This window comes from Bufo bufo, chromosome 2 (assembly GCF_905171765.1).
Source record: "Bufo bufo chromosome 2, aBufBuf1.1, whole genome shotgun sequence".
Taxonomy (NCBI): Eukaryota; Metazoa; Chordata; class Amphibia; order Anura; family Bufonidae; genus Bufo; species Bufo bufo.
Window position 1 is genome coordinate 506,652,406 of NC_053390.1, and position 26,498 is coordinate 506,678,903.

The following is a 26,498-nucleotide window of genomic DNA, read 5'->3' on the forward strand; positions in this document are numbered from 1 at the left end:
ATATAAGGAGTCAACTTTCTCTGTTCACTGCGGAAGTGTAGGTGGAGAGTCTGACTTCCAGAATGTGGGGATCATTATTCTAGCAGCTGCTAGGAGGTGTCTAGCTAGCTTTAGCTTACATTTGGGGATTTTGTTCAGGAATAAATGTAAAAGGCAGAGCAGTGACTAAATTGATGAGAACAGACATCCAATATGGGATAATACTGGGACAAGTCCACCATAGGTGAAAGTAAGTGCCTGGATGTTGTTTTGCATCTCCAGCAGATAGGGTCATAATTAGCATTATATTTATGCAGTAGTACTGGGGTAAGATGCCACCTGGTCAAAATTTTATAACTGCTCTCCTGCATCCTCAGGCATCTAGACGTCTGCCTGGGTATGAGGAATATTTTTTGTAAATCATCTTTTGAGAATGTCTTCTCAAGATCACGTTCCCAGGCTTTAATAAAAGAATGCTCAATGTCTGAGGATGGAGAGAGAAGCAGTTTGCATGAAGTTGAGACCACTTACTTAGGTGTTTTTGATTGAGTGAGTGAGAAAGGATTCAAACTGCGTTACTGGTCTGTTTAGGTCTTTTGATGAAAGTATCTGTTTGAAGGAGTCAATGAAAGTGCTGTGCATTTAAGCAGTTTAGAGAGTGTATCTAGAGAAGGCATTAGTCCAGCTGAGATTAAGGAGTCGATAGTCGAGATGTCATTTTTGATTGATCGGAATGGTATTATTGTGGGTTCGGTCAGAGCTAAACAGTAAGTCTCTGACCTGTAGTAACGGAGATGGGAAGGGGGAACATTTTAAATGAACCTCACAGAGATTCCAGATTCGTGTAGTCTCAGTTGTGAGCGGGTTGTGTGTTTTTTAATAGTTACAAAGCTGGGGTGGTGAGAGAGCACAAAGGATCTGAGCGGGTATCCTGCTAGTTCCTCTTCTATGTGAACCCAGAGCTTGTGATGTGGGCGCCTAATCCAGTCTACAGTTCTGTGTAGGTGAACTGCTCTAACAAACGTCTGCAGAGCAGGTAAATCGATTCCTCCATATTTAGATGGAAGTTGGAGCGTTGAATATTTGATTCTGGGTTTCTTGTGGTCCCAAATGTATTTTAGAAAAGATCTTATTCAGCGTAGAGTAGAAGAAGATTTTGGGTATATGTACGGGGAGAGCTTGTAAGATATGTTATTTTAGGCCATCTATGTCTTTACGTCCGAACCATGAAATATACGGGGTAGGCCACGAGGATAGGATTTTGTTGATTTCCTGTAAGAGTGGTGGGAAGTTATTATTTTTTTTTTATATAGATGGGCAGGGTCCGAGGAGATTTTTATCCCTAAGAATTTTATTGTGGGTTGGGACCAGTCAAAGCGGGAAGTAGAAGAAAGGGTAGTGCTAATATGTTTGGGTGGGGAGATGTTAAGAACTTGCGATTTACTCATATTCACTTTGAAGGTTGAGATCTGTCCGAATTCTTGAAAAAGTTTTCCTATGATGGGGAGAGAGACAGAAGGGTTGGTCAACATCAACAGAAGGTAGTCTGCATAAGCCGCAGCCTTGTGTTCCCTTCCGCCACAGTATACATTTATCTAGTTTAATTTTTTGTAACAATGTTTCCAAAAAAATAGTGGATAGAGGACATCCTTGGCGGGTACCATTTGAGATGGGGAACACAGGTGACAGCGTATTATTGACCATTACTCTAGCGGTGGGGTCTGTGTACATTGTGAAGATAGCGTCTATGAATATGTGCGGGACTCCAAAGGCCGCTAGTGACACTTTAACGGGGTTCTGCAGTTTGTTTAAACTGATGATCTATCCTGTGGATCATCAGTTTAAACAAAATACAGAACCCCTTTAAGGTAACTCCAGTTCACTCAGTCGAATGCCTTTTCGGCGTCTGTGCTTAACAATATTAAAGGTTTAGCTGCGGATTTTGCATAGGTCGTAAGCTGTATGACTAATATATATAATATATAATGAATCTACAATAATAAATTGTAGATTCACACTGAAGGCATCAAAACTATGAATTAACACATGTGGAATTATATACATACAGTAGGTGTTTGTGAGATTGTGCTTTTAGCACGACAGCGTCGCGCTGATACTCGGCAACATGGTGCCGAGATCTCGCACTCACTGGAATAGTGACAGCACATCCCAGCAAGCGCGTCATAGAAGCGACGGGAGATCCGACTTGGATTCCCGCCAATTCTACACGTGTGCGGCGTTTGTTATGAATCCTGAGGGGGAAGTCCCCGCCGGATTTTAAATAAAAATCCGGCCTGGGTCCCCCCCTCAGGAGCATACCGGGCCCTTAGGTCTGTTATGGGTTGTAAGGAGAGCCCCCCCTACGCCGAAAAAAATGGCGTAGGGGGTCCCCCTACAATCCATACCAGACCCGTATCCAAAGCACGCTACCCCGGCCAGCCAGGAAGGGAGTGGGGACGAGCGAGCGCCCCCCCCCCCCCCTCCTGAGCCGTACCAGGCTGCATGCCCTCAACATGGGGGGGTTGGGTGCTCTGGGGCAGGGGGCACACTGCGGCCCCCCCACCTCAGAGCACCCTGTCCCCATGTTGATGAGGACAGGGCCCCTTCCCGACAACCCTGGCCGTTGGTTGTCGGGGTATGCGGGCGGGAGGCTTATCGGAATCTGGGAGCCCCCTTTAATAAGGGGGCCCCCAGATACCGGCCCCCCACCCTAAGTGAATGAGTATGGGGTACATCGTACCCCTACCCATTCACCTGCAAGAAAAGTGGTAAAAACACAAATAAACCACACAGTGTATTAAAATATTTTATTTTTCTGCTCCGGAGGCCGCCCCCTGTCTTCTTTATTAGCTCTTTTACCAGGGGGGGCTCTTCTTCTTCCGCTATCCCGACGGGTCTTCTCCGCTATCCGGGGGGTCTTCTCAACTCTCCGGGGTTCTCCTTCTGTCTTCTCCGCTATCCGGGGGGGTCTTCTCAACTCTCCGGGGTTCTCCTTCTGTCTTCTCCGCTATCCGGGGGGGTCTTCTCAACTCTCCGGGGTTCTCCTTCTGTCTTCTCCTTCTGTCTTGTTGACTCGGCGCACCCCGGTTCTTCGTCTCGCGAGACGAAGAACCGGGGTGCGCCGAGTCTCGCGAGACGAAGAACCGGGGTGCGCCGAGTCAACAAGACAGAAGGAGAAGACAGAAGGAGAACCCCGGAGAGTTGAGAAGACCCCCCCGGATAGCGGAGAAGACAGAAGGAGAACCCCGGAGAGTTGAGAAGACCCCCCGGATAGCGGAGAAGACAGAAGGAGAACCCCGGAGAGTTGAGAAGACCCCCCGGATAGCGGAGAAGACCCGTCGGGATAGCGGAAGAAGAAGAGCCCCCCCTGGTAAAAGAGCTAATAAAGAAGACAGGGGGCGGCCTCCGGAGCAGAAAAATAAAATATTTTAATACACTGTGTGGTTTATTTGTGTTTTTACCACTTTTCTTGCAGGTGAATGGGTAGGGGTACGATGTACCCCATACTCATTCACTTAGGGTGGGGGGCCGGTATCTGGGGGCCCCCTTATTAAAGGGGGCTCCCAGATTCCGATAAGCCTCCCGCCCGCATACCCCGACAACCAACGGCCAGGGTTGTCGGGAAGGGGCCCTGTCCTCATCAACATGGGGACAGGGTGCTCTGAGGTGGGGGGGCCGCAGTGCGCCCCCTGCCCCAGAGCACCCAACCCCTCCATGTTGAGGGCATGCAGCCTGGTACGGCTCAGGAGGGGGGGGGGGGGCGCTCGCTCGTCCCCACTCCCTTCCTGGCTGGCCGGGTAGCGTGCTTTGGATACGGGTCTGGTATGGATTGTAGGGGGACCCCCTACGCCGTTTTTTTCGGCGTAGGGGGGGCTCTCCTTACAACCCATAACAGACCTAAGGGCCCGGTATGCTCCTGAGGGGGGGACCCAGGCCGGATTTTTATTTAAAATCCGGCGGGGACTTCCCCCTCAGGATTCATAACAAACGCCGCACACGTGTAGAATTGGCGGGAATCCAAGTCGGATCTCCCGTCGCTTCTATGACGGCTCTGTCTCCATCGCGGCAAGCCAGCTCGGCGCTGGCTCCCGCGATGGGGCTCGTAGGTGCTCAATCTCGCCGAGAAAGAGAGCGAGATTGACACAAAATCGGGTTCACCTACTGTAACAAACAAGTGTCAAACAACTGAAAATATGTCATATTCTAGGTTCTTCAAAGTAGCCACCTTTTGCTTTGATTACTGCTTTGCACACTCTTGGCATTCTCTTGATGAGCTTCAAGAGGTAGTCCCCTGAAATGGTTTTCACTTCACAGGTGTGCCCTGTCAGGTTTAATAAGTGGGATTTCTTGCCTTGATCAGAAAGAGCTTGGGATTTAATGGAGGAGGAGAGGCAATTTTGCATATGGGAGATGGGGACAAATATATAATCAATTCTCTGATATGAGTTATGAGGTGTGGAGTAGTGGGTGTAGAGCCCTCCAGACGTCAGTCAGTTGTAATTAGCAGAGAAGACGTTTAAGTTTTGCCAGGGCTTGAAATCGTCAGAAGGATCTACCAGTAGATGTATCAATTAATGGGTTCATAGCCACATTAAAGTTCCCACCCAGAACTAGAGTACCTTCTGAAAACTTGGAAAGCTTTTTAAGGGCCTCGAGAAGCCAGGGGATCTGATCTTTGTTAGGAGCATATAGGTTACCTAGCGTAAACATGGAGTTGCCTATTTTGCCTTTTATAAAGAGGTAGCAACCCTCGAAGTCCACACATTTCTCCATCTCGGAGAAGGCGAAGTTTTTTGCTAATGCCGATACGGACTCCTTTCGACGCACCACTGTCTGAACCCGAATAGTACCAAGTGGAAAAATACTGTCTATTCATGGAAGCGATGTTTGTTTTCTTAAAATGTGTTTCTTGTAATAAGCATATGTCGACCTTATTTTTTTTTCTAAGGAAGTAAATCACCTGACCTCTTGGATGCGGAGTTGAGGCCTCTTACATAAGGCGGGTCATTCTTGGATCTGTATGGATACATAGATAGGTATTTTAAAGCATGACAGCCATAGTATGGGGAACTTATAAACCTTTGCCCCTCTAATTTAAAACTATGTCCTCTTGTAGCAGTTTTTCTTCTTTTAAATATTCTTTCCTCTTTTACCTTGTTGATTCCCTTTATGTATTTAAAAGTTTCTATCATATCCCCTCTGTCTCGTCTTTCTTCCAAGCTAAACATGTTAAGGTCCTTTAATCTTTCCTGGTAAGTTTTATCCTGCAATCCATGTACCAGTTTAGTAGCTCTTCTCTGAACTCTCTCCAAAGTATCAATATCCTTCTGGAGATATGGTCTCCAGTACTGAGCACAATACTCCAAATGAGGTCTCACTAGTGCTCTGTAGAGCGGCATGAGCACCTCCCTCTTTCTACTGGTAATGCCTCTCCCTATACACCCAAGCATTCTGCTAGCATTTCCTGCTGCTCTATGACATTGTCTGCCTACCTTTAAGTCTTCTGAAATAATGACCCTTAAATCCCTTTCCTCAGATACTGAGGTTAGGACTGTATCACTGATTTTATATTCTGCTCTTGGGTTTTTACACCCCAGGTGCATTATTTTGATTCGGTTTCGATACCATAAAAAAGTATTGCAATACTCGATACCATTCGATACCACGCGAAAAAAAAATAAAACAAAAAAGCCACGTGCATTCCGCATTTTAAAAAATGGCGAATCGCACAGATTTTTTTGATATTTTAATGGTTTGGACTTTTCGGACGTGGCGATGTTTATTTATTTATTTGCAAAACAACTGGTTATGGGAAGCTCCCCAAAATAGAGCACGGCCTGCTACCACCCAATAGCCAAACAATAAATATACAAAGGAATGGCCAGCTCACAAGAAGTTAATTGTATACAATTTAATCTCAACCTATAAAATTATGCCAAATGTTGGCTAATCATGCATATATATACATATACGTTCTTATGCTGACATAGATGCACCATATGGCAGCATGCAATCAAATGTAATATTAGATCCAAAATTTAACAGTAAAAATTAATACATAAAAATATAAAAAATATATAAAAAATAATAAAATGATCACGGTCCCTTCTTTGTACTAAGCTGCGGAGCTCTCGCAGCTTACTCTATAATGTATGGACTGCAGCCCGACGTTTTTTACTATTCAATTTTCCTAATTGGTGTATTTTCCTTGAGTTGATAAAGTATTCTATAGAACGTATGCGAGTGTTCAATGTCTCAATTCACACTAATGAGTGCGTTAGATAGTTAACAGTGGTCCACTTACGTATCCGGACACTTTGCCGCCTTTTGATGTAACAGATGATTTTCTTTTGCAGCGCTTGGTGGTGTCTGCACGGTGGAGTCTTGTGAGCTGGCCATTCCTTTGTATATATATTTATTTATTTATTGTTTATATATTTTATATGTAAAATTGGGAAAGGGGGCAGTGCTCCAGACTAAAAAAAAATACCTAGTAGCCATTGGCTCCTGAACTGAAAAATTTAGGAGCCAAATTTAATTTTTAGTCGCCAAATCGAAACCGAATTAAAAATTTTGGTATCGTGACAACGCTACACCGATCAGTTCGGCGTAGGGTTGTTTCGATACCAAAATTTTGATTCGCTTTCGTCACCATAAAAAAGTATTGCGACACTCAATACCACGCGAAAAAAAAAAAAAAAAAAGCTGCGTGCATTTCGCATGTTATGAAACGTTCGGCCCATAATAGAACAGTCCTATCCTATTTTTTTGGGGGTGACAAGGTGACTAAAAAATTGCGAATCGCATGGTTTTTATTTATTTATTTCTGTTACGGCGCTCACCGCATAGGAGATAATTTTTAATAATTTTATAGTTTGGACTTTTCGGACGCAGCACTATGTAATATGTTTATTTATTTATTGTTTTATATATTTTATATGTAAAATTGGGAAAGGGGGGATTTAAACGTAATATTTTAGGGTACTTTCACACTTGCGTTTTTCTTTTCCGGCATAGAGTTCCGTCACAGGGGAGAGTAATCCGTTCAGGATGTCTTCAGTTCAGTCATTTTGACTGATCAGGCAAAAGATAAAACCGCAGCATGCTACGGTTTTATCTCCGGCGAAAAAAACTGAAGACTTGCCGGAATGCCGGCATTTTTCCCCATAGGAATGTGTTAGTGCCGGAATGCCAGATCCGTCCTTCCGGTCTGCGCATGCGCAGACCAGTAAAAATGTGTAAAAAGATACAAGACGGATCCGTCTGTCCGCATGACAAGCAGAGAGACGGATCCGTTCTTGCAATGCATCTGGATGCGTCTCACAAATTCTTTCAGTCACATCCAGATCGGCGGATCCGGCAGGCAGTTCCGACGACTGAACTGCTTGCCGAGTCACAAAGCCACAAGTGTGAAAGTAGCCTTAGGCCTCTTTCAGACGGGCGATAAAAACTGAACAACTGTTTTGGCTCCGGATGCGTCCCGGGTGCATTGCGACAAACCCGCGCGGTTAGGTACGCAATTGCAATCAGTTTTGACAGCGATTGCGTTCCGTTGTTCAGTTTTTATCGCGCTGGTGCAATGTGTTTTGCACGCGCGTGATAAAAAACTGACTGTGGTACCCAGACCCGAACTTCTTCACTGAAGTTCAGGTTTGGGTTCAAGGTTGTGTAGATGTAATTATTTTCCCTTATAACATGATTATAAGGGAAAATACTAGCATTCTTAAAACAGAATGCTTAGTAAAATAGGGCTGGAGGGGTTAAAAAAAAAAATATAACAATAATAATTAACTCACCTTAATCCACTTGTTCGCGCAGCCCGGCTTCTCTTATGTCTTCATCTGTGAGGAAAAGGACCTGTGGTGACGTCACTGCGCTCATCACATGATCAATCACCATGGTAATGGACCATGTGATAAGCTCAGTGACATCACCACAGGTCCTTTGACGGGTCCTAAAGAGAGAATAGGAGACCGGCAGCTACGCGATCAATTGGAGGAGGCGAGTTAATTTTTTTTATTTTTTAACCCTCATTGGCACTGCGTCACCCATGTTTATTATACTGGGGTGTTGGGGGGGGGGGCGCACTGCGCCACCAATGTTTATTATACTCGGGTGTTGAGGGGGGGAGCACTGCGCCACTAATGTTTATTATATTGGGGGGGCGCACTGCGCCACCAATGAAGATAACTGACCTGTTAATACAAATACAGGAGGCGGGTGCCGGAATCAAAAAGCAGGCACCCGACCTCTGACAGGGAGCTGTGATCCGCTGCAGTTAACCCCTCAGGTGCCACACTGATCACAGCTCCCTGTCAGAGGCAGGATGTCGGCTATGCGATTCTGCTGCCGGCACCTGCCTCCTGTATTAAAAGTTAAAGACTACCTTATATGGGTTCAGACTTTGTTAAGCAGCAGGCTACATAGAGCGACGCCCAGGGATGTCCCAGCACTTATATTATTCCTGGGCGACGCTCCATTACTGTCTCTCCTGCTCCATATGCTAATTACTATCAGAGCAATGGGGAGGTGACAGCAGCTTCTCTAGTGGGCATTCCTTCTCCCTGCGCTGCGATTGGACAACGCTACAGCCAGGGAGAAGGAACGCCCACTAGTAGGTGCTAGGACATCGCTGGGCGCCGCTCTGTGTAGCCTGCTGCTTAAGAAAGTCCGAACCCATGAAAAGTCCTATCATTGGTGTCGCAGTGCGCACGCCCCTCCTCCGCCCCTCTCTCCCCATTGGTGGCGGTGGCAGCGGCAGCAGCACAGGGGGGAGGGAAAGACTGCTTCCTTCTCCCCTGTGCTGCTGAGGGAACATGAGCGCGCCAAAAGCAGCGGGCTCATGTTCAGAGATACTAGACTGCACAGCCGCGCAGGCCAGTATCGAAAAAATGGAAATTGGACAAAAGTATTGATTGGGTATCGAAATTTCGATACCTGCAACAACCCTAGTGGGACGGTATGAAAAGCCTTACTAAAGTCCAGATAAGCGATGTCTACTGCACCTACGCCATCTATTATTTTAGTCACCCAATCAAAAAAATCTTTAAGATTAGTTTGAAATGATCTCCCTGAAGTAAACCCATGCTGTTTTTCATCTTTCAATCCATGGGATTTTAGATGTTCCACAATCCTCTCCTTAAGTATGGTTTCTATTAATTTCCCTACTATTGATGTCAGGCTTACTGGCCTATAGTTGCCCGATTCCTCCCTACTACCTTTCTTGTGAATGGGCACAACATTTGCCAATTTCCAATCTTCTGGGATGACTCCTGTTGCCAGTGATTGGTTAAATAAATCTGTTAATAGTTTTGCTAGTTTGCCACTGAGCTCTTTTAATAGCTTTTGGGTGTATCCCATCAGGCCCCTGTGACTTATTTGTATTAATTTTAGACAGCTGACTTAGAACCTCTTCCTCTGTAAAGACACATGCATCAAAAGATTCATTAGTCGTCTTTCCTAACTGAGGTCCTTTTCCATCATTTTCCTTTGTAAAAACTGAACAGAAGTATTCATTGAGGCAGTCAGCTAGTTCTTTATCTTCTTCCATATACCTTCCTTTTGTTTTTAACCACCTCCCGACCGCCTAACGCACGGATGCCTCCGGAAGGTGGTTGATTCATTCCTCCTGGATGCATCCGTGAGTCATCTTGCGAGACGCGAGATTTCCTGTGAACGCGCGTACGCTCACAGGAACGGAAGGTAAGAGAGTGGATCTCCAGCCTGCCAGCGGCGATTGTTCGCTGGCAGGCTGGAGATGTGATTTTTTTAAATCCCTAACAGGTATATTAGACGCTGTTATGATAACAGCGTCTAATATACCTGCTACCTGGTCCTCTGGTGGTCCCTTTTGTTTGGATCGACCACCAGAGGACACAGGTAGCTCAGTAAAGTAGCACCAACCACCACTACACTACACCCCCCCCCCCCCCCGTCACTTATTAACCCCTTATTCACCCCTGATCACCCCCCTGTCATCACCCCCCTGTCATTGATCACCCCCCTGTCATTGATCACCCCCCTGTCATTGATCACCCCCCTGTCATTGATCACCCCCCTGTCATTGATCACCCCCCTGTCATTGATCACCCCCCTGTCATTGATCACCCCCCTGTCATTGATAACCCCCTGTAAGGCTCCATTCAGAGGTCCGTATGAATTTTACGGATCCACTGATAGATGGATCGGATCTGCAAAACACATACGGACGTCTGAATGGAGCCTTACAGGGGAGTGATCAATGACGGAGGTGATCACCCCATATAGACTCCCTGATCACCCCCCTGTCATTGATCACCCCCCTGTAAGGCTGCATTCAGACGTCCGTATGAATTTTACGGATCCACTGATAGATGGATCGGATCCGCAAAACACATACGGACGTCTGAATGGAGCCTTACAGAGGAGTGATCAATGACGGGGGTGATCACCCCATATAGACTCCCTGATCACCCCCCTGTCATTGATCACCCCCCTGTCATTGATCCCCCTGTAAGGCTGCATTCAGATGTCCGTATGATTTTTACGGATCCACTAATACATGGATCGGATCCGCAAAACACATACGGACATCTGAATGGAGCCTTATAGGGGGGTGATCAATGACAGGGGGGTGATCACCCCATATAGACTCCCTGATCACCCCCCTGTCATTGATCACCCCCCTGTCATTGATCACCCCCCTGTAAAGCTGCATTCAGATGTCCGTATGATTTTTACGGATCCACTGATACATGGATCGGATCCGCAAAACACATACGGACATCTGAATGGAGCCTTATAGGGGGGTGATCAATGACAGGGGGGTGATCACCCCATATAGACTCCCTGATCACCCCCCCTGTCATTGATCACCCCCCTGTAAGGCTCCATTCATACATTTTTTTGGCCCAAGTTAGCGGAAATTATTATTTTTTGTCTTACAAAGTCTCATATTCCACTAACTTGTGTCAAAAAATAAAATCTCACATGAACTCACCATACCCCTCACGGAATCCAAATGCATAAAATTTTTTAGACATTTTATATTCCAGACTTCTTCTCACGCTTTAGGGCCTCTAGAATGCCAGGGCAGTATAAATAGGGGCATATTGAGTCCATGAAAGATTAAAATTTTTGTCCCAAGTTAGCGGAAAGGGAGACTTTGTGAGAAAAAAAAAATCAATTTCCGCTAACTTGTGCCAAAAAAAAAAAATTTCGATGAACTCGCCATGCCCCTCATTGTCTTCTTTCCAAAATGGGGTCACATGTGGGGTATTTATACTGCCCTGGCATTCTAGGGGCCCTAAAGCGTGAGAAGAAGTCTGGGATCCAAATGTCTAAAAATGCCCTCATAAAATGAATGTGGGCCCCTTTGTGCATCTAGTCTGCAAAAAAGTGTCACACATGTGGTATTGCCGTACTCAGGAGAAGTTGGGCAATGTGTTTTGGGGTGTCATTTTACATATACCCATGCTGGGTGAGATAAATATCTTGGTCAAATGCCAACTTTGTATAAAAAATGGGAAAAGTTGTCTTTTGCCGAGATATTTCTCTCACCCAGCATGAGTATATGTAAAAAGACACCCCAAAACACATTGCCCAACTTCTCCTGAATACGGCGATACCACATGTGTGACACTTTTTTGCAGCCTAGGAGGGCAAAGGGGCCCACATTCCAAAGAGCACCTTTAGGATTTCACAGGTCATTTACCTACTTACCACACATTAGGGCCCCTGGAAAATGCCAGGGCAGTATAACTACCCCACAAGTGACCCCATTTTGGAAAGAAGACACCCCAAGGTATTCCGTGAGGGGCATGGCGAGTTCCTAGAATTTTATATTTTTTGTCACAAGTTAGCGGAAAATGATGATTTTTTATTTTTTTCCTTACAAAGTCTTATATTCCACTAACGTGTGACAAAAAATAAAAACTTCCATGAACTCACTATGCCCATCACGAAATACCTTGGGGTGTCTTCTTTCCAAAATGGGGTCACTTGTGGGGTAGTTATACTGCCCTGGCATTCTAGGGGCCCAAATGTGTGGTAAGAAGTTTGAAATCAAAATGTGTAAAAAATGACCGGTGAAATCCGAAAGGTGCTCTTTGGAATATGGGCCCCTTTGCCCACCTAGGCTGCAAAAAAGTGTCACACATGTGGTATCTCCATATTCAGGAGAAGTTGGGGAATGTGTTTTGGGGTGTCATTTTACATATACCCATGCTGGGTGAGAGAAATATCTTGGCAAAAGACTACTTTTCCCATTTTTTTTTATACAAAGTTGGCATTTGACCAAGATATTTGTCTCACCCAGCATGGGTATATGTAAAATGACACCCCAAAACACATTCCCCAACTTCTCCTGAGTACGGCGATACCACATGTGTGGCACTTTTTTGCAGCCTAGGTGGGCAAAGGGGCCCACATTCCAAAGAGCACCTTTCGGATTTCACCGGTCATTTTTTACACATTTTGATTTCAAACTACTTACCACACATTTGGGCCCCTAGAATGCCAGGGCAGTATAACTACCCCACAAGTGACCCCATTTTGGAAAGAAGACACCCTAAGGTATTCGCTGATGGGCATAGTGAGTTCATAGAAGTTTTTATTTTTTGTCACAAGTTAGTGGAATATGAGACTTTGTAAGAAGAAAAAAAAAAAATCATCATTTTCCACTAACTTGTGACAAAAAATAAAAACTTCTATGAACTCACTATGCCCATCAGCGAATACCTTAGGGTGTCTACTTTCCGAAATGGGGTCATTTGTGGGGTGTTTGTACTGTCTGGGCATTGTAGAACCTCCGGAAGCATGACAGGTGCTCAGAAAGTCAGAGCTGCTTCAAAAAGCGGAAATTCACATTTTTGTACCATAGTTTGTAAACGCTATAACTTTTACCCAAAACATTTTTTTTTTACCCAAACATTTTTTTTTATCAAAGACATGTAGAACAATAAATTTAGAGAAAAATTTATATATGGATGTCGTTTTTTTTTGCAAAATTTTACAACTGAAAGTGAAAAATGTCATTTTTTTGCAAAAAAATAGTTAAATTTCGATTAATAACAAAAAAAGTAAAAATGTCAGCAGCAATGAAATACCACCAAATGAAAGCTCTATTAGTAAGAAGAAAAGGAGGTAAAATTCATTTTGGTGGTAAGTTGCATGACCGAGCAATAAACGGTGAAAGTAGTGTAGTGCAGAAGTGTAAAAAGTGGCCTGGTCTTTAAGGGTGTTTAAGCTATAGGGGCTGAGGTGGTTAATTTGGTAATTCCTTGTTTTAGTTTCCTTTTTTTCATTTATGTATCTGAAGAATGTCTTATCGCCTTTTTATACTGACTGAGCTAATTTCTCTTCTGCCTGTGCTTTAGAAATTCTTATAACTTGTTTGGCCTCTCTCTGCCTAATCTTATAAATTTGCCTGTCATCCTCGTTTTGTTTTTTTGTTTTTTATAATTACTAAATGCTATCTTTTTGTTTTTAATGATTTTGGCCACTTCTGCTGAGTACCACAGTGGTCTCTTCCTTTTTTTGCTTTTACTGACAAGCCTTATGCAATTTTCTGTTGCCTTCAATAGTGCCACTTTTAAGTAGTCCCATTTCTCCTGGACTCCATTGAAACTGTTCCAATCTGGTAGGGACTCGTATACCACTAATGTAATTTTAGAAAAGTCAGTTTTTCTAAAATTTAAAACTTTTTTTTGTTTTTGTGTGGTGTGACTCAGTCACTGTACTTATAGTAAACCACAATGACTGGTGATCACTAGATCCCAAGCTTTCCCCTACAGTAATATCACATACCAAATTCCTATTTGTGAATACTAAATCTAAAATGTTGGCTCCTCAACTACTTGCTGTAGAGATAATCCCAGTAGGGAATTTAGAATATCTGTACTCCTGGCAGTACAGTGTATAGTCATGGTATAAGAGTTTAAAAAGAGGAAAAGGAAGGTAGTATGTAAGAGGATAGTGAAGCATGAAATAAAGCACTACAAGAGAGTAGAGATAGTTAGTTAGGAATTAGAGATATCATGGAGGTAGAGAACAGTGCCTACCTAATAGAATAAAGAAAGCAATAGTTAAAGGGGTTCTGCACTTTGTTTTAACTGATGATCTATCCTCTGGATAGATCAGCAGCTTCTGATCGGCGGGGGTCCGATCACCCGGGACCCCCGCCGATCAGCTGTTTTGAGAAGGCAGCGGCGCTCCAGTAGCGCCACGGCCTTCTTACTGTTTACCGCCGGCCCACTGACGTCACGACTAGTATCAACTAGCGTGTGGGCGCGGCTAAGCTTCATTCAAGTGAACAGAGCTTAGCCCCGCCCACGCTAGTTGATACTAGTCGTGAGGTCAGTGGGCCGGTGGTAAACAGTGAGAAGGCCGCGGCGCTACTGGAGCACCGCTGCCTTCTCAAACAGCTGATCGGCGGGGGTCCTGGGTGTCGGACCCCCGCTGATCAGAAGCTGATGATCTATCCAAAGTGCAGAACCCCTTTAAAGATGACCGTTTGAGTGGAGGAACCTAGTGGAAGAAGGATACCTCCATCAGGTAAATTGATGATAGGATGGAGATGAAAGGCAAAGGTGAGAAGGGGATAGAAGGATAGTGAAGAGAGAATAAAAAGTACTACAAGAGAGTAGCAGAAAAATAGGAAAGTTGAGGGGTAGAAGAACTGTGAACACTCAGTGTCAAAGGATTGTGACATAACATCATGTTGAACATATTCTGAGAAAGAAGAGAGTAAGGCTGAGTTCACACGGGCGAGTATTCTGCGTGGGTGCAATGCGGGAGGTGAACGCATTGCACCCGCACTGTATCTGGACCCATTCATTTCTATGGGGCTGTGCACATGAGCTGTGATTTTCACGCATCACTTATGCGTTGCGTGAAAATCGCAGCATGCTCTATATTGTGCGTTTTCCACGCAACACAGGCCCCATAGAAGTGAATGGGGCTGCGTGAAAATCGCAAGCATCCGCAAGCAAGTGCGGATGCGGTGCGATTTTCACGCACGGTTGCTAGGAGACTATCAGGATGAGACCCGATCATTATTATTTTCCCTTAGAACATGGTTATAAGGGAAAATATTAGCATTCTGAATACAGAATGCTAAGTAAAATAGGGCTGGAGGGGATAAAAAAATTTTTTAACTCGCCTTAATCCACTTGTTCGCGCAGCCCGGCTTCTCTTCTGTCTTTAACTGTGAGCAATAGGACCTTTTGATGACGTCACTACGCTCATCACATCATGTGATGAACGCAGTGACATCATCAAAGGTCCTATTGCTCACAGTTAGACAGAAGAGATGCCGGCTGCGCGAACAAGTGGGTTAAGGTGAGGTTAAAAATTTTGTTTTTTTTTTAACCCCTCCAGCCCTATTTTACTTAGCATTCTGTATTCAGAATGCATTATTTTCCCTTATAACATGGTTATAAGGGAAAATAATAGCAATCTACAGAACACCGATCCCAAGCCCGAACTTCTGTGAAGAAGTTGGGGTTTGGGTACCAAACATGCGCGATTTTTCTCACGCGTGTGAAAAACGCATTACAATGTTTTGCACTCGCGCGGAAAAATCGTGCATGTTCCCACAACGCCCGTGTGAACTCCGCCTAAGAGGAGGTTTAGACCTCCTCAAAGTTGGCTGAACATAACACTCAGTCTCTTTGTTACCAAGTGGATGAATTCAGGTTTTGTCTGAGATAACATTCCTAGGAGTCGGTCGTCTTGCCTTTTTCTTTTGCTTTGCACTGCCGTTTGAATGGACCTCTTCCCAGGGAGTTGGAGCATGGATGCGTGGTAGATTATCCAAGTCTTTCACTACTGCCCAGTCCAGAATTTGGAGGTCAGGTAGATCTAGCGTCATGTAGACTTCAGGGAGATCTGTTACTGAACGGATCAGAAATCGCTTCCCTCCTGTTGAGAACATTAGGCCAAATGGGAACCTCCAGCTATACTGAATGTCCTTGGCTCTGAGAGCATCTGTTAGCGGTTTAAGGGTTCTTCTCTTCTGGCGTGTTTATGTGGGCATAAAATAAGCACCTAGAGGTTCCGGCTACTCACCCTTTATCCCGCCCAGGTCCCCTGTTCTGCCCGCCCAGCTTCTCTTAATTGATTAGCTGCAAGTACTACCTTCAAGTACTACATTAAGTACAGTAAAGAGATATTGCAGGAGATAGTCAGGAGGTAGGCTGGAGGTAGTCAGGAGGTAGGCTGGAAGGTGGAAACAATACAAAAAAAAAGGTAAGATTTGTTTGATTTAAACTTACAAATTATTATTATTTTATTTTATTTTATTTTTTTTCTCTTTAAAATGGCAGACTTGGTTCAGTGCAGGAATTGTTGTGCATTTATTTCATGTTCCACTCTTTGGAGATTCGGATGCTGTCAGATCTGTAGACAGTTCTCCTTACTGCAGCAGGAAATTACATTTTTGAAATCTGAAATATTTAAATTATCTGTTAAACAAACTCCAGCTAGGACTGCTGCAATGCCACTGCCACAGAGGACCCCCAGAAATGGCAGATGGGTTAATGTAGGTTCTGGAAGACCTGTATGTGAAAGATAGCATTAAATCTAACCTAATACAAGTTGGTGAGGCCAACATAGAGTCAGTTTGGGTTACGTTGCAGTTTGCTAACCATGCAGTAACTCGTGTAGGTGTGCTATATAGACCACCTGGTCAAGTTAAAGAACTAGATGATCTACTAGTTGAAGAAATAGCTAAAATGACAATGAAAGGAGAAGTTATCATTATGGGAGATTTCAATCTTCCAGATATAAACTGGAAAACCAAAATAGCAAGTTCTACCAGGAGTACAGATATTCTAAATTCCCTACTGGGGTTATCTCTACAACAAGTGGTTGAGGAGCCAACCCGGAGGGAGGCCATTTTGGATTTGGTATTCACAAATGGGGATTCGGTATATGATGTCATTGTAGGCGAAACCTTGGGATCTAGTGATCACCAGTCAGTGTGGTTTAATATAAGAACTGTGAAAGAGTCCCACCACACAAAAACAAAAGTTTTAGATTTTAGAAAAACAGACTTTTCAAAAATGAAATTAGTCATAAATGAGTCCTTATCAGACTGGAACGGATTACATGGAGTCCAGGAGAAATGGGACTACTTAAAAGGTGCATTATTGAAGGCAACAGAAAATTGCATTAGACTTGTCAGTAAAAGCAAAAAAAAGGAAGCGACCACTGTGGTACTCAGCAGAAGTGGCCCAAATCATTAAAAATAAAAAGCTAGCATTTTGTAATTATAAAAAAAAACAGAGCAATGAAGATAAGGAAATCTACAAGATTAGGCAGAGAGAGGCCAAGCAAGTTATAAGAACTTCTAAAGCGCAGGCAGAAGAAAAACTAGCTCAGTCTATGAAAAAAGGGGATAAGACATTCTTCAGATATATAAATGAAAAAAAGAAATTAAAACAAGGAATAACTTAATTAAAAACAAAGGACGGAAGGTATGTAGAAGAGAATAAAGGGCTAGCCGACTGCCTTAATGAATACTTCTGTTCAGTTTTTACAAAAGAAAAAGGAGAAGGACCTCCACTAGAAAGGATGACTAATAAATCATTTGATGCATGTATCTTTACAGAGGAAGATGTTCTAAGTTTGCTGTCTAAGGTGAAGACAAATAAGTCACAGGGGCCTGATGAGATACACCCAAAATTATTAAAAGAGCTTAGTGGTGAGCTGGCAAAACCGCTAACAGATTTATTTAACCAATCATTAGTAACAGGAGTCGTCCCGGAAGATTGGAAATTGGCAAATGTCGTGCCCATTCACAAGAAAGGTAGTGGGGAGGAATCGAGCAACTATAGACCAGTGAGTCTGACACCAATAGTAGGCAAATTAATGGAAACCCTATTAAAGGATAGGATTGTGGAACATCTAAAATCCCATGGATTGCAAGATGAAAAACAACATGGGTTTACTTCAGGGAGATCATTTCAAACAAGTCTTATAGATTTTTTTGACTGGGTGACTAAAATAATAGACAGTGGAGGTGCAGTAGACATCGCATATCTAGATTTTAGTAAGGCTTTTGACACTGTCCCACATAGAAGACTTATCAATAAACTGCAGTCATTGAGCATGGACTCCCATATTGTTGAGTGGATTAGGCAGTGGCTGAGTGACAGACAGCAGAGGGTTGTAGTCAATGGAGAACATTCAAAACAAGGTCATGTTACCAGTGGGGTTCCACAGGGATCTGTACTGGGACCAATTTTGTTTAATATCTTCATAAGTGATATTGCAAAAGGCCTCGATGGTAAGGTTTGTCTTTTTGCTGATGACACAAAGATATGTAACAGGGTTGATGTTCCTGGAGGGAAACTCCAAATGGAAAAGGATTTAGGAAAACTAGAAGAATGGTCAGAACTCTGGCAACTGAAATTTAATGTGGATAAGTGCAAGATAATGTACCTGGGGCGTAAAAACCCAAGGGCAGAATATAGAATATTTGACACAGTCCTGACCTCAGTATCTGAGGAAAGGGATTTAGGAGTAATTATTTCAGAAGACTTAAAGGTGGGAAGACAATGTAATAGAGCAGCACGAAATGGCAGCAGAATGCTTGGATGTATAGGGAGAGGTATAAGCAGTAGAAAGAGTGAAGTGCTTATGCCGCTGTACAGAACACTGGTGAGACCTCACTTGGAGTATTGTGCGCAGTACTGGAGGCCATATCTCCAGAAGGATATAAATACTCTAGAGAGAGTTCAGAGAAGAGCTACTAAACTAGTACATGGATTGCAGGATAAAACTTACCAGGAAAGGTTAAAGGACCTTAATATGTATAGCTTGGAAGAAAGAAGAGACAGAGGGGATATGATAGAAACTTTTAAATACATAAAGGGAATTAACTCGGTAAAGGAGGAGAGCATATTTAAAAGAAGAAAAACTACCACAAGAGGACACAGTTTTAAATTAGAGGGGCAAAGGTTTAAAAGTAATATAAGGAAGTATTACTTTACTGAGAGAGTAGTGGATGCATGGAATAGCCTTCCTGCAGAAGTGGTAGCTGCAAATACAGTGAAGGGGTTTAAGCATGCATGGGATAGGCATAAGGCTATCCTTCATATAAGATAGGGCCAGGGACTATTCATAGGATTCAGATATATTGGGCAGACTAGATGGGCCAAATGGTTCTTATCTGCCGACACATTCTATGTTTCTATGCCACGGTCCACCGCATCGTTGACGAAATCCCGCGCCTGCGCGTTCACTTCTGTCTTCGGCGCAGTGAGTGAAGGCCACTCTCCTGATGCCGGCTTCCTCACTGTGACTTAGTCGGCGCAGGCGCAGTGGGGAATCCGGCACCAGGAGCGCATCATTCACTCACTGCGCCGAAGACAGAAGTAAACAGCACAGGCGCGGGATTTCGTCAACTATGCGGTGGACCGTGCCATCAATCAAGAGGAGCGGGGCGGGCAGAACAGGGGACCTGGGCGGGATAAAGGGTGAGTAGACGGAGGCTCATTAGCATATAATAAAAGTGCTTTTTTTACAAAAACGGCTGCAGGGACAAATGTTAGAAACATACTGTTATGTAGTGCTGACATTAGCGCATCGCTAATGTCAGTCGGCTACATAACAGTATTTCTGGTGGTAGAAGCCCTTTAATGTATTTCTAACATGAGGATGTTTTCTGTGACTGCTGTGCTATATTCACAAATGGCTGCCTGAGTATTTTCTAGTAGCTCCACACGTGACCCTATTTGTTTCACATCTTGTTTTATGTCCTGTAGATCTCTGAAAAGGGGGCTTAAAGCTTTGGCAAGAGCTTTATCTAAATATTTTTGCAAAAAGGAGCGGGAGATTGGGAGAGATTCGGTCTGAATAGAGGTATCAGCATCACTGTCCGTCTCTTCTCCAGTGTCCACTTGTGCCGTGGGGAGAGATTCTTTGGATGGCGATTTCATCTTGGAGATGATTGGGTCTGAGTTCTTTTTAGCCCTATATTTATCCATTTCTCCTTGGGCAGAATTGGATTTTTGAGTGATGCAGGGATCTTTGGGGTTGGAATTTCCTATTTTGACCATGGCGATAATTTTTTCAATGAAGTATTTGGGTCTCTTATGCGTCGTATGCTGATTACATTAGAGACTGTAGCTTGGAGTGTGTTGAAGACTGAAGGTAGCGGATGAAGTTAGTGGTTAAAGGGGTGCAACCACCTAAAAATTAGGACAAGGTCCTCACACTATAAAAATTGTATTGCAGACAGGGGTATAGCAAGTACACCCAGCAACAGTCCTGAAAAATTGGGGTATTATTTCCCCGGGGAGTAGCCAAGCAGAACAGAGGTACTTGGTAGCACTAGAGAGCAGGGATCTGAGGCACCTGACACTTTATGATGGCATGACGTTTGTGCCTGTAATATATAATACCTCTGCAGGTCCTGGAATGTCAGGTCAGTGCTACTGGTTCGCAGTGTTAAGGTCCAGATGAGTGTGTGGACCGCTGGCCCATAACCCGGATAGTTGAAATATGGGCTCCCTTTAGGCCTATGTTCTACGCGCCAGCGGGCCAAACACGAGTTCGGGGATTCAGAGAGCTGGATGGGCCTCTGCGCTCAACGCCACGTGTTTGCGGCTAGGGCTCGCACGGGAGGTTTGTTCTTACTGGGTCTCCCGACACTATTCTCCGCCCTTGTCGGTTCTGAAGAACACACGGAACTGCTGTAGCTTCTTAGAGAGCCCCGGTGGTAAGATGGCGAAATGGCGGCACAAGCTCCACATCTCTGAATGCCTGGGCTGTAGTCACAGGGTTTCAGTCCGGGAGAGGCCGCAATAAAGACCCAGGGGTGGAATACACTGTGGCTGGGTCAAAATCCACCAAGTTTAGGTCAGATCCGAGCTAAAACTGCGCTGATGGCCAAGGATAAAGCAGGTTTTATCAGAGAGCACTCTGAGGGACGTCTTGGCTGCTCAGCTTTATGATTTGCATTTAACTAATTTAGGGCTAAAAATCATGTTTTCGTCTTCATTAAAAATATATAGCCGTTTTGTCACAAAGGGTTAACTTTTTCTAGCTGTGTGCATCCTACTTTTACTTTGTGTCAGTCATTACTGAGAGGTCATAAACACTTGTTTTAGGCTACTTTCACACTTACGTACAGGGTTCCGCTTGTGAGTTCCTTTTGAAGGCTCTCACAAGCGGCCCCGAACGGATCCGTACAGCCCCAATGCATTCTGAGTGGATAAGGATCCGCTCAGAATGCATCAGTTTGGCTCCGTTCCGCCTCCATTCCGCTCAGGAGGCGGACACCCGAACGCAGCTTGCAGCGTTTTGGTGTCCGCCTGGCCGTGCGGAGCCAAACGGATCCGTCCTGACTTACAATGCAAGTCAATGGGGACGGATCCGTTTGACGGATGTGAAAACTCAGATCTGAAAAAACTGTTATGCAGACGGATCCGTTCTGAACGGATGCAAGCGTTTGCATTATAGGTGCGGATCCGTCTGTACAGATACCAGACGGATCCGCACCGAACGCAAGTGTGAAAGTAGCCTAAGCCACATTCTTATCAGTAAGATAAATATTGAGCCTTGAGTGTTTATAAGGTCAGAGATAAGGAGCCTGTTATCTAGCTGTCTTAAGAAAGAAAGACTGTTATACAGTGCTGTTCCAGGTATATCCTGGGACCAAAGTGAGGGCGCCAGAGAGCCATAACACCTATACTTGTACCTCCACCGCCGAGATCGCCTTGTAATGGTGGATGTGACTTTTACGTCCCCCAAAGGATGCTCTTGATAAAGCGGTACTGTCCCGAAACAGTCAAGCTTTTTATGTATTAAAGACCTCTACTTTGGAACTTGGAGCCCTGGTGTCATCCTTTGGGGGACGTAGAAGTCACATCCACCATTACAAGGCGATCTCGTCAGGGGAGGTACAAGTATAGGTGTTATGTGCTTATCCTATACTTCCCTACTCGGTAAAGTAAGTCCTTTGCCAGTGCTTATTTTATTTTATGCTCATAAAGGTGATACACTGAGATTTGTTGATATACACCAAGTTGAGTATATTTAAATACAATCCATGTATCCTATAATGGATTTTTATACATGATTTTATACCACAATACTGTCTATTTGTTTGTCACTTAGAGACTTTTTATTCACTTCCTGGTACACTTTTACCTTACTACTCTATTAAGAGACCGGTGTCTGGCCCTCTGTGATCCCAGGATATACCTGGAACAGCACTGTATAACCGCCTTTCTTTCTTATCTATTATCATTCCAGCAGTTCACTGGTGTGCACCGATTTTTCATGGTTTGGGGAGCTGCCTTTATTCCCTTTGAGTCATCACATCTAGACCTTTTCACTACCATTCATTGCAAATACCCATTGGCGCCTCATATCCTATTCCCTCCTTTTCCGTCCTACATCCCTGTTCACCCGACTCCTTTTTGTTTTATTATAGCTTTCATATATCTAGCTGTCTTGACTGAAGAGAGAGAAAATTAAGATCCTATTAATAGAGCATCTCGGCTGTGTACAGAGAAAAGGACCAATTGAAAACATGATTTTTAGCTCATAATAAGTACAATTGCCCCCAAAGGTGTACATGTAATATTGGATATGATGTAGTGGAGAGCTAGAAAAAAATTCCAAACTGGGTGGAATTGGAAAAAAATATGCAATTCTGCCTTAGTTTTATTGGGGGTTTACACTGTTCCATTTGGAGTAAAATTGACCTGTTACCTTTATTCTCCAGGTCAGTACGATTACAACGATACCACCCTTGTGTAGTTGAAAAAAATACATTTTTTATTTTCATCGTCCCTGACTATAAGTGGGAATCATTAGTTTGTCAATTGTGTTCTGTGATGGGTATATATCCATAACGGAACACACCATTTGCTATATACTAATGCAGTGCTGCCACCTGCTGGCCTGTATTGGTATATACCAGTGATTGGTAGCGAAGCCTGCTTGAGGCTCTGAGCCATCACTGGGATATTACAGCTTTCCCATTCTCAGCCAGGGAATGCTGTCAAGGGTGCTGGAGCATGTGGCTTCTCCACCGCTCAGATGCTGTGGTTACACTTGGCTGATCACATAAATCTTCCCCAGGTTTCCTCTAAGAGCAGGCGCCATCTTTAAAGTGCCAAAGTCGCCAAGGGGTAAAGAGGTTGTCGCACTTCAGCAAATGGCATTTATCATGTATTATTGTTATCCATATTGCCTCCTTTGCTGGCTTTATTCATTTTTCCATCACATTATACACTGCTCGTTTCCAGGAGTTACGACCACCCAGCAATCCAGCAGCAGTTGTCGTGCTTACACACTATAGGAAAAAGTGCTGGCCTCTCTGTTGCCTGGGACGATGGGAGTGCACATAGTCCAGCACTTTTTCCTATAGTACGCAAGCACGGCTACCGCTGCTGGATTGTAGGGTGGTCATAACCATGGAAACAAGCAGTGTATAATTTGATGGAAAAATGAATCTAGCCAGCAAAGGAAGCAATATGGACAATCACAATACATTAGTAAGTGGATTGTAATAACTTCCTCTACATGATGAATGCCATTTGCTGAAATGACACAACCCTTTTAAGCCATGTGCCACTGACAGGGGGTAGGGCGATAGAATTGTATCTAATGTAAGAATGAAAAATGTGCTCAAGGAAGGAGAGGTTCCCTTATTAAGATGCCAGCGTTTTCTAATTTAATGTAGGCACAGCCCAATTCTTCTAATTGTACTTGTTGTATAACTGTTACTACATGTCACTTTCCATGTGCTTCATGTGAGCTGGCAGTGTACAGTAAGGATTGCACAGAAGGGTGAAACAGAGGTGGGAACATGGCGTATGAAGCAATTCATTGTTGTTTTTGCCCTGTCTTGTTTGTTCCATACAGGATTGTCTCCAGGGGCATGTCAATATCACGACCAGATGCTATTACTGGAAAGTGCAGAATGATACGTCACGAGAGAGATGCGAAGAATGATCCAAACCCTAGAAGGTAGTTCAGTAGTCGATTCATGTTGATATGACATGGCTGCATACATGTTCAATACTGAGGGTACAAATTACAGGTGAAACTCGGAAAATTAGAATATCGTGCAAAAGTCCATTTATTTCAGTAATGCAAATTAAAAGGAATTGCATTAATGCAGCTTAAAATTAGAATTTTGTGAAAAGGTTCAATATTCTAGGCTCAAAGTGTCACACTCTAGTCAGTCAATTAATCCATACCCCCTGAGCAAAGGGGACCTCAAAATTGTGACTTTGGGGTTTCATAAGCTATAAGCCATAATCATCCAAATTATACCAAATAAAGGCTTGAAATATCTCTCTTTGCCTGTAATCAGTCTATCTCATATATTAGTTTCACCTTTTAAGTTGGATTACTGAAATAAATGAACTTTGCACGATATTCTAATTTTTCGAGTTTCACCTGTACACTTCTCATTTGTGCTGACCACACTGAAACTTTGGCAATATACTGTTCAGTGTGATTTCCAAATGGATTGTTGATGGCTGCCAGTTTTTGTCTTTTTTTTCATGTAAAATTGCTGTTTATCTGCAAAATAATGCAGTCATTCTAAGTCTATTCATTAACAGCCGTACAATTCTGCAGGTAAACAGCAGTTTTACTTGCCGAACCACGTCACAGTTAACAAGCAAACCATGGCATATAGCATATCTGCGCAGTTTTTGGCCTTTCCATGTGTGGCCTTACCCTAAGCTTATGGCTACACACGGCTATTCTGCAGTGGATCTGTCCGGAATGGGCAATCCAGGACACTTTGGGTGTTTTTTTGCGGAAAAGGTTGAAAGCCGTAAGTAAAACCTGCAGCGTAAATTGAGTTTGACATTTGTGAATGGCTCAGCCACTTTGCTGGTAGTGAACAACGCTGCAGATTTAGCGCTCACAGTTCTGCCGCAGAAAGGCTGGAGTATTTACGACACATGTGGCCATACCCTAAAATTCACTTTAGTCGATATAGCAGGCGATTGTCGGGAAGGAAGGACCTGCTCGTCAGTGAAGGAGACTGCTGCTTTCACATGCACAGATCCTTTCCACAGTATGAGGAGGAACGATCGCTAATTCCATCACCCGTCCCCATACTGAATCAGCGTTTGCTGGCAGCAGAGGCTGTTTAAACGACACAATCTGCTGCTGGCAAACAATAAATCATGTGCCTACACAAACAACCCGTTCATCGGCACATTTACACCACCAGAAGATCGCTAACGAGCATTCCTATGAACTCTTGTTGGCAATTATGTGGCGGATTCTTGGCCCGTGTAAAGAGTCCTAAGAGTATTTGTATGTGTATTATTAACACAAAATTGTCTCTCTTGTAGGTTTGATCTAATTGCCCATACAAGAAAAACCATGAATTCTGATGGAATAAATTCTCTGAACTACAGGGTCATCAAGACTGAAAAGTTTCCTTTATTCACCGAAATAACTGTGGATGTTGGGTCTTCACCCAGCTAATACATTTTGAGGTTGGCCAACAGACTCTCACTGACTGGTCTCACCATGCTGGTATGGTGGCAACTCTGACATTCAAGTGTATTATTATTATTATTATTATTATTATTTTTATGGACATTACAGATTTGCATATTCACTATATTTGGCACATGCAGGTTATTTTATGTGACTGCTTCAGGAAAAAAATTACTGCAGGCTACATTTATACTTTATTGAAGTGGAACTTGAATATATTGCTGTACCAAGCTGCTATGTCATCTCTGTTTACGACCTTTGATGCCTTATCTTCCAGGACAAGCCCTGTGAGCCAAAGAATCTTTAAGCACTTTTGAAGGAATCCATATAGAAAGTTACTAATCATGTTCAGCATTTATTACAGATATATATATTTTTTTCATGTCTTGTTAAGTAGAGAACCATCTGACAATGTGCTGTCTAAGGCTTCTTTCACACTAGCGTTGTTTTAATCCGGCGTTCAATTCCGACACCGGAACTGCCCGCCGGATCCGGAAAAACGTGTGAAAACTGATTACATTTGAATCCTGATCAGGATTTTGATCACAATGAAAAAATGCATTGGAAATTTTTTTTCGGGTTTAACATGCAAAAGACGGGTCCGGTTTGACTGAACACACACAGCGTTAATGCAAGTCAATGGGAAAAAGACCGGATCCGGCGTTCAGTCAAAGTGTTCAGGATTTTTGGCCGGAGGTAAAAATACAACATGCTACGTTTTTCTGAAAAGCCTTATCAGTCAAAAAGACTGAACTGAAGACATCCTGATGCATCCTGAAGGACGGACTCTCCATTTAGAATGCATTAGGATAAAACTGATCAGTTCTTTTCCGGATTTGAGCCCCTAGGACGGAACTCAGCGCCGGAAAAGAAAAAACGCTAGTGTGAAAGTAGCCTAATAGTTACTGGTACATGTTATGTGACAAAAATTACAGCGAAAGATCTGCATTGAAGGGAAATTCCTGCTTTCTAGAAGTAAAGTGTATTTGCATTGTAGTGAAGTTGTCCAATTTCTGCTTGCTCTCTGTGAATTGGAACACTCTTGTTTCCAT

General features: G+C 43.6%; 1 protein-coding gene across 1 annotated transcript in view; it reads left to right on the forward strand.

Moving 5' to 3' along the window:
* The window catches only part of B4GALT1 (beta-1,4-galactosyltransferase 1), an 85,495-nt gene extending 59,893 nt beyond the window's left edge, over nucleotides 1-25,602 (forward strand). Inside the window, exons 5-6 of the mRNA XM_040417839.1 lie at nucleotides 23,842-23,946; nucleotides 25,296-25,602. Coding sequence (XP_040273773.1) covers nucleotides 23,842-23,946; nucleotides 25,296-25,431 — 241 coding nt within the window. The 3' untranslated portion in view covers nucleotides 25,432-25,602. The remainder of the gene's footprint in view (nucleotides 1-23,841; nucleotides 23,947-25,295) is intronic.
* Nucleotides 25,603-26,498: the final 896 nt, after the last annotated feature.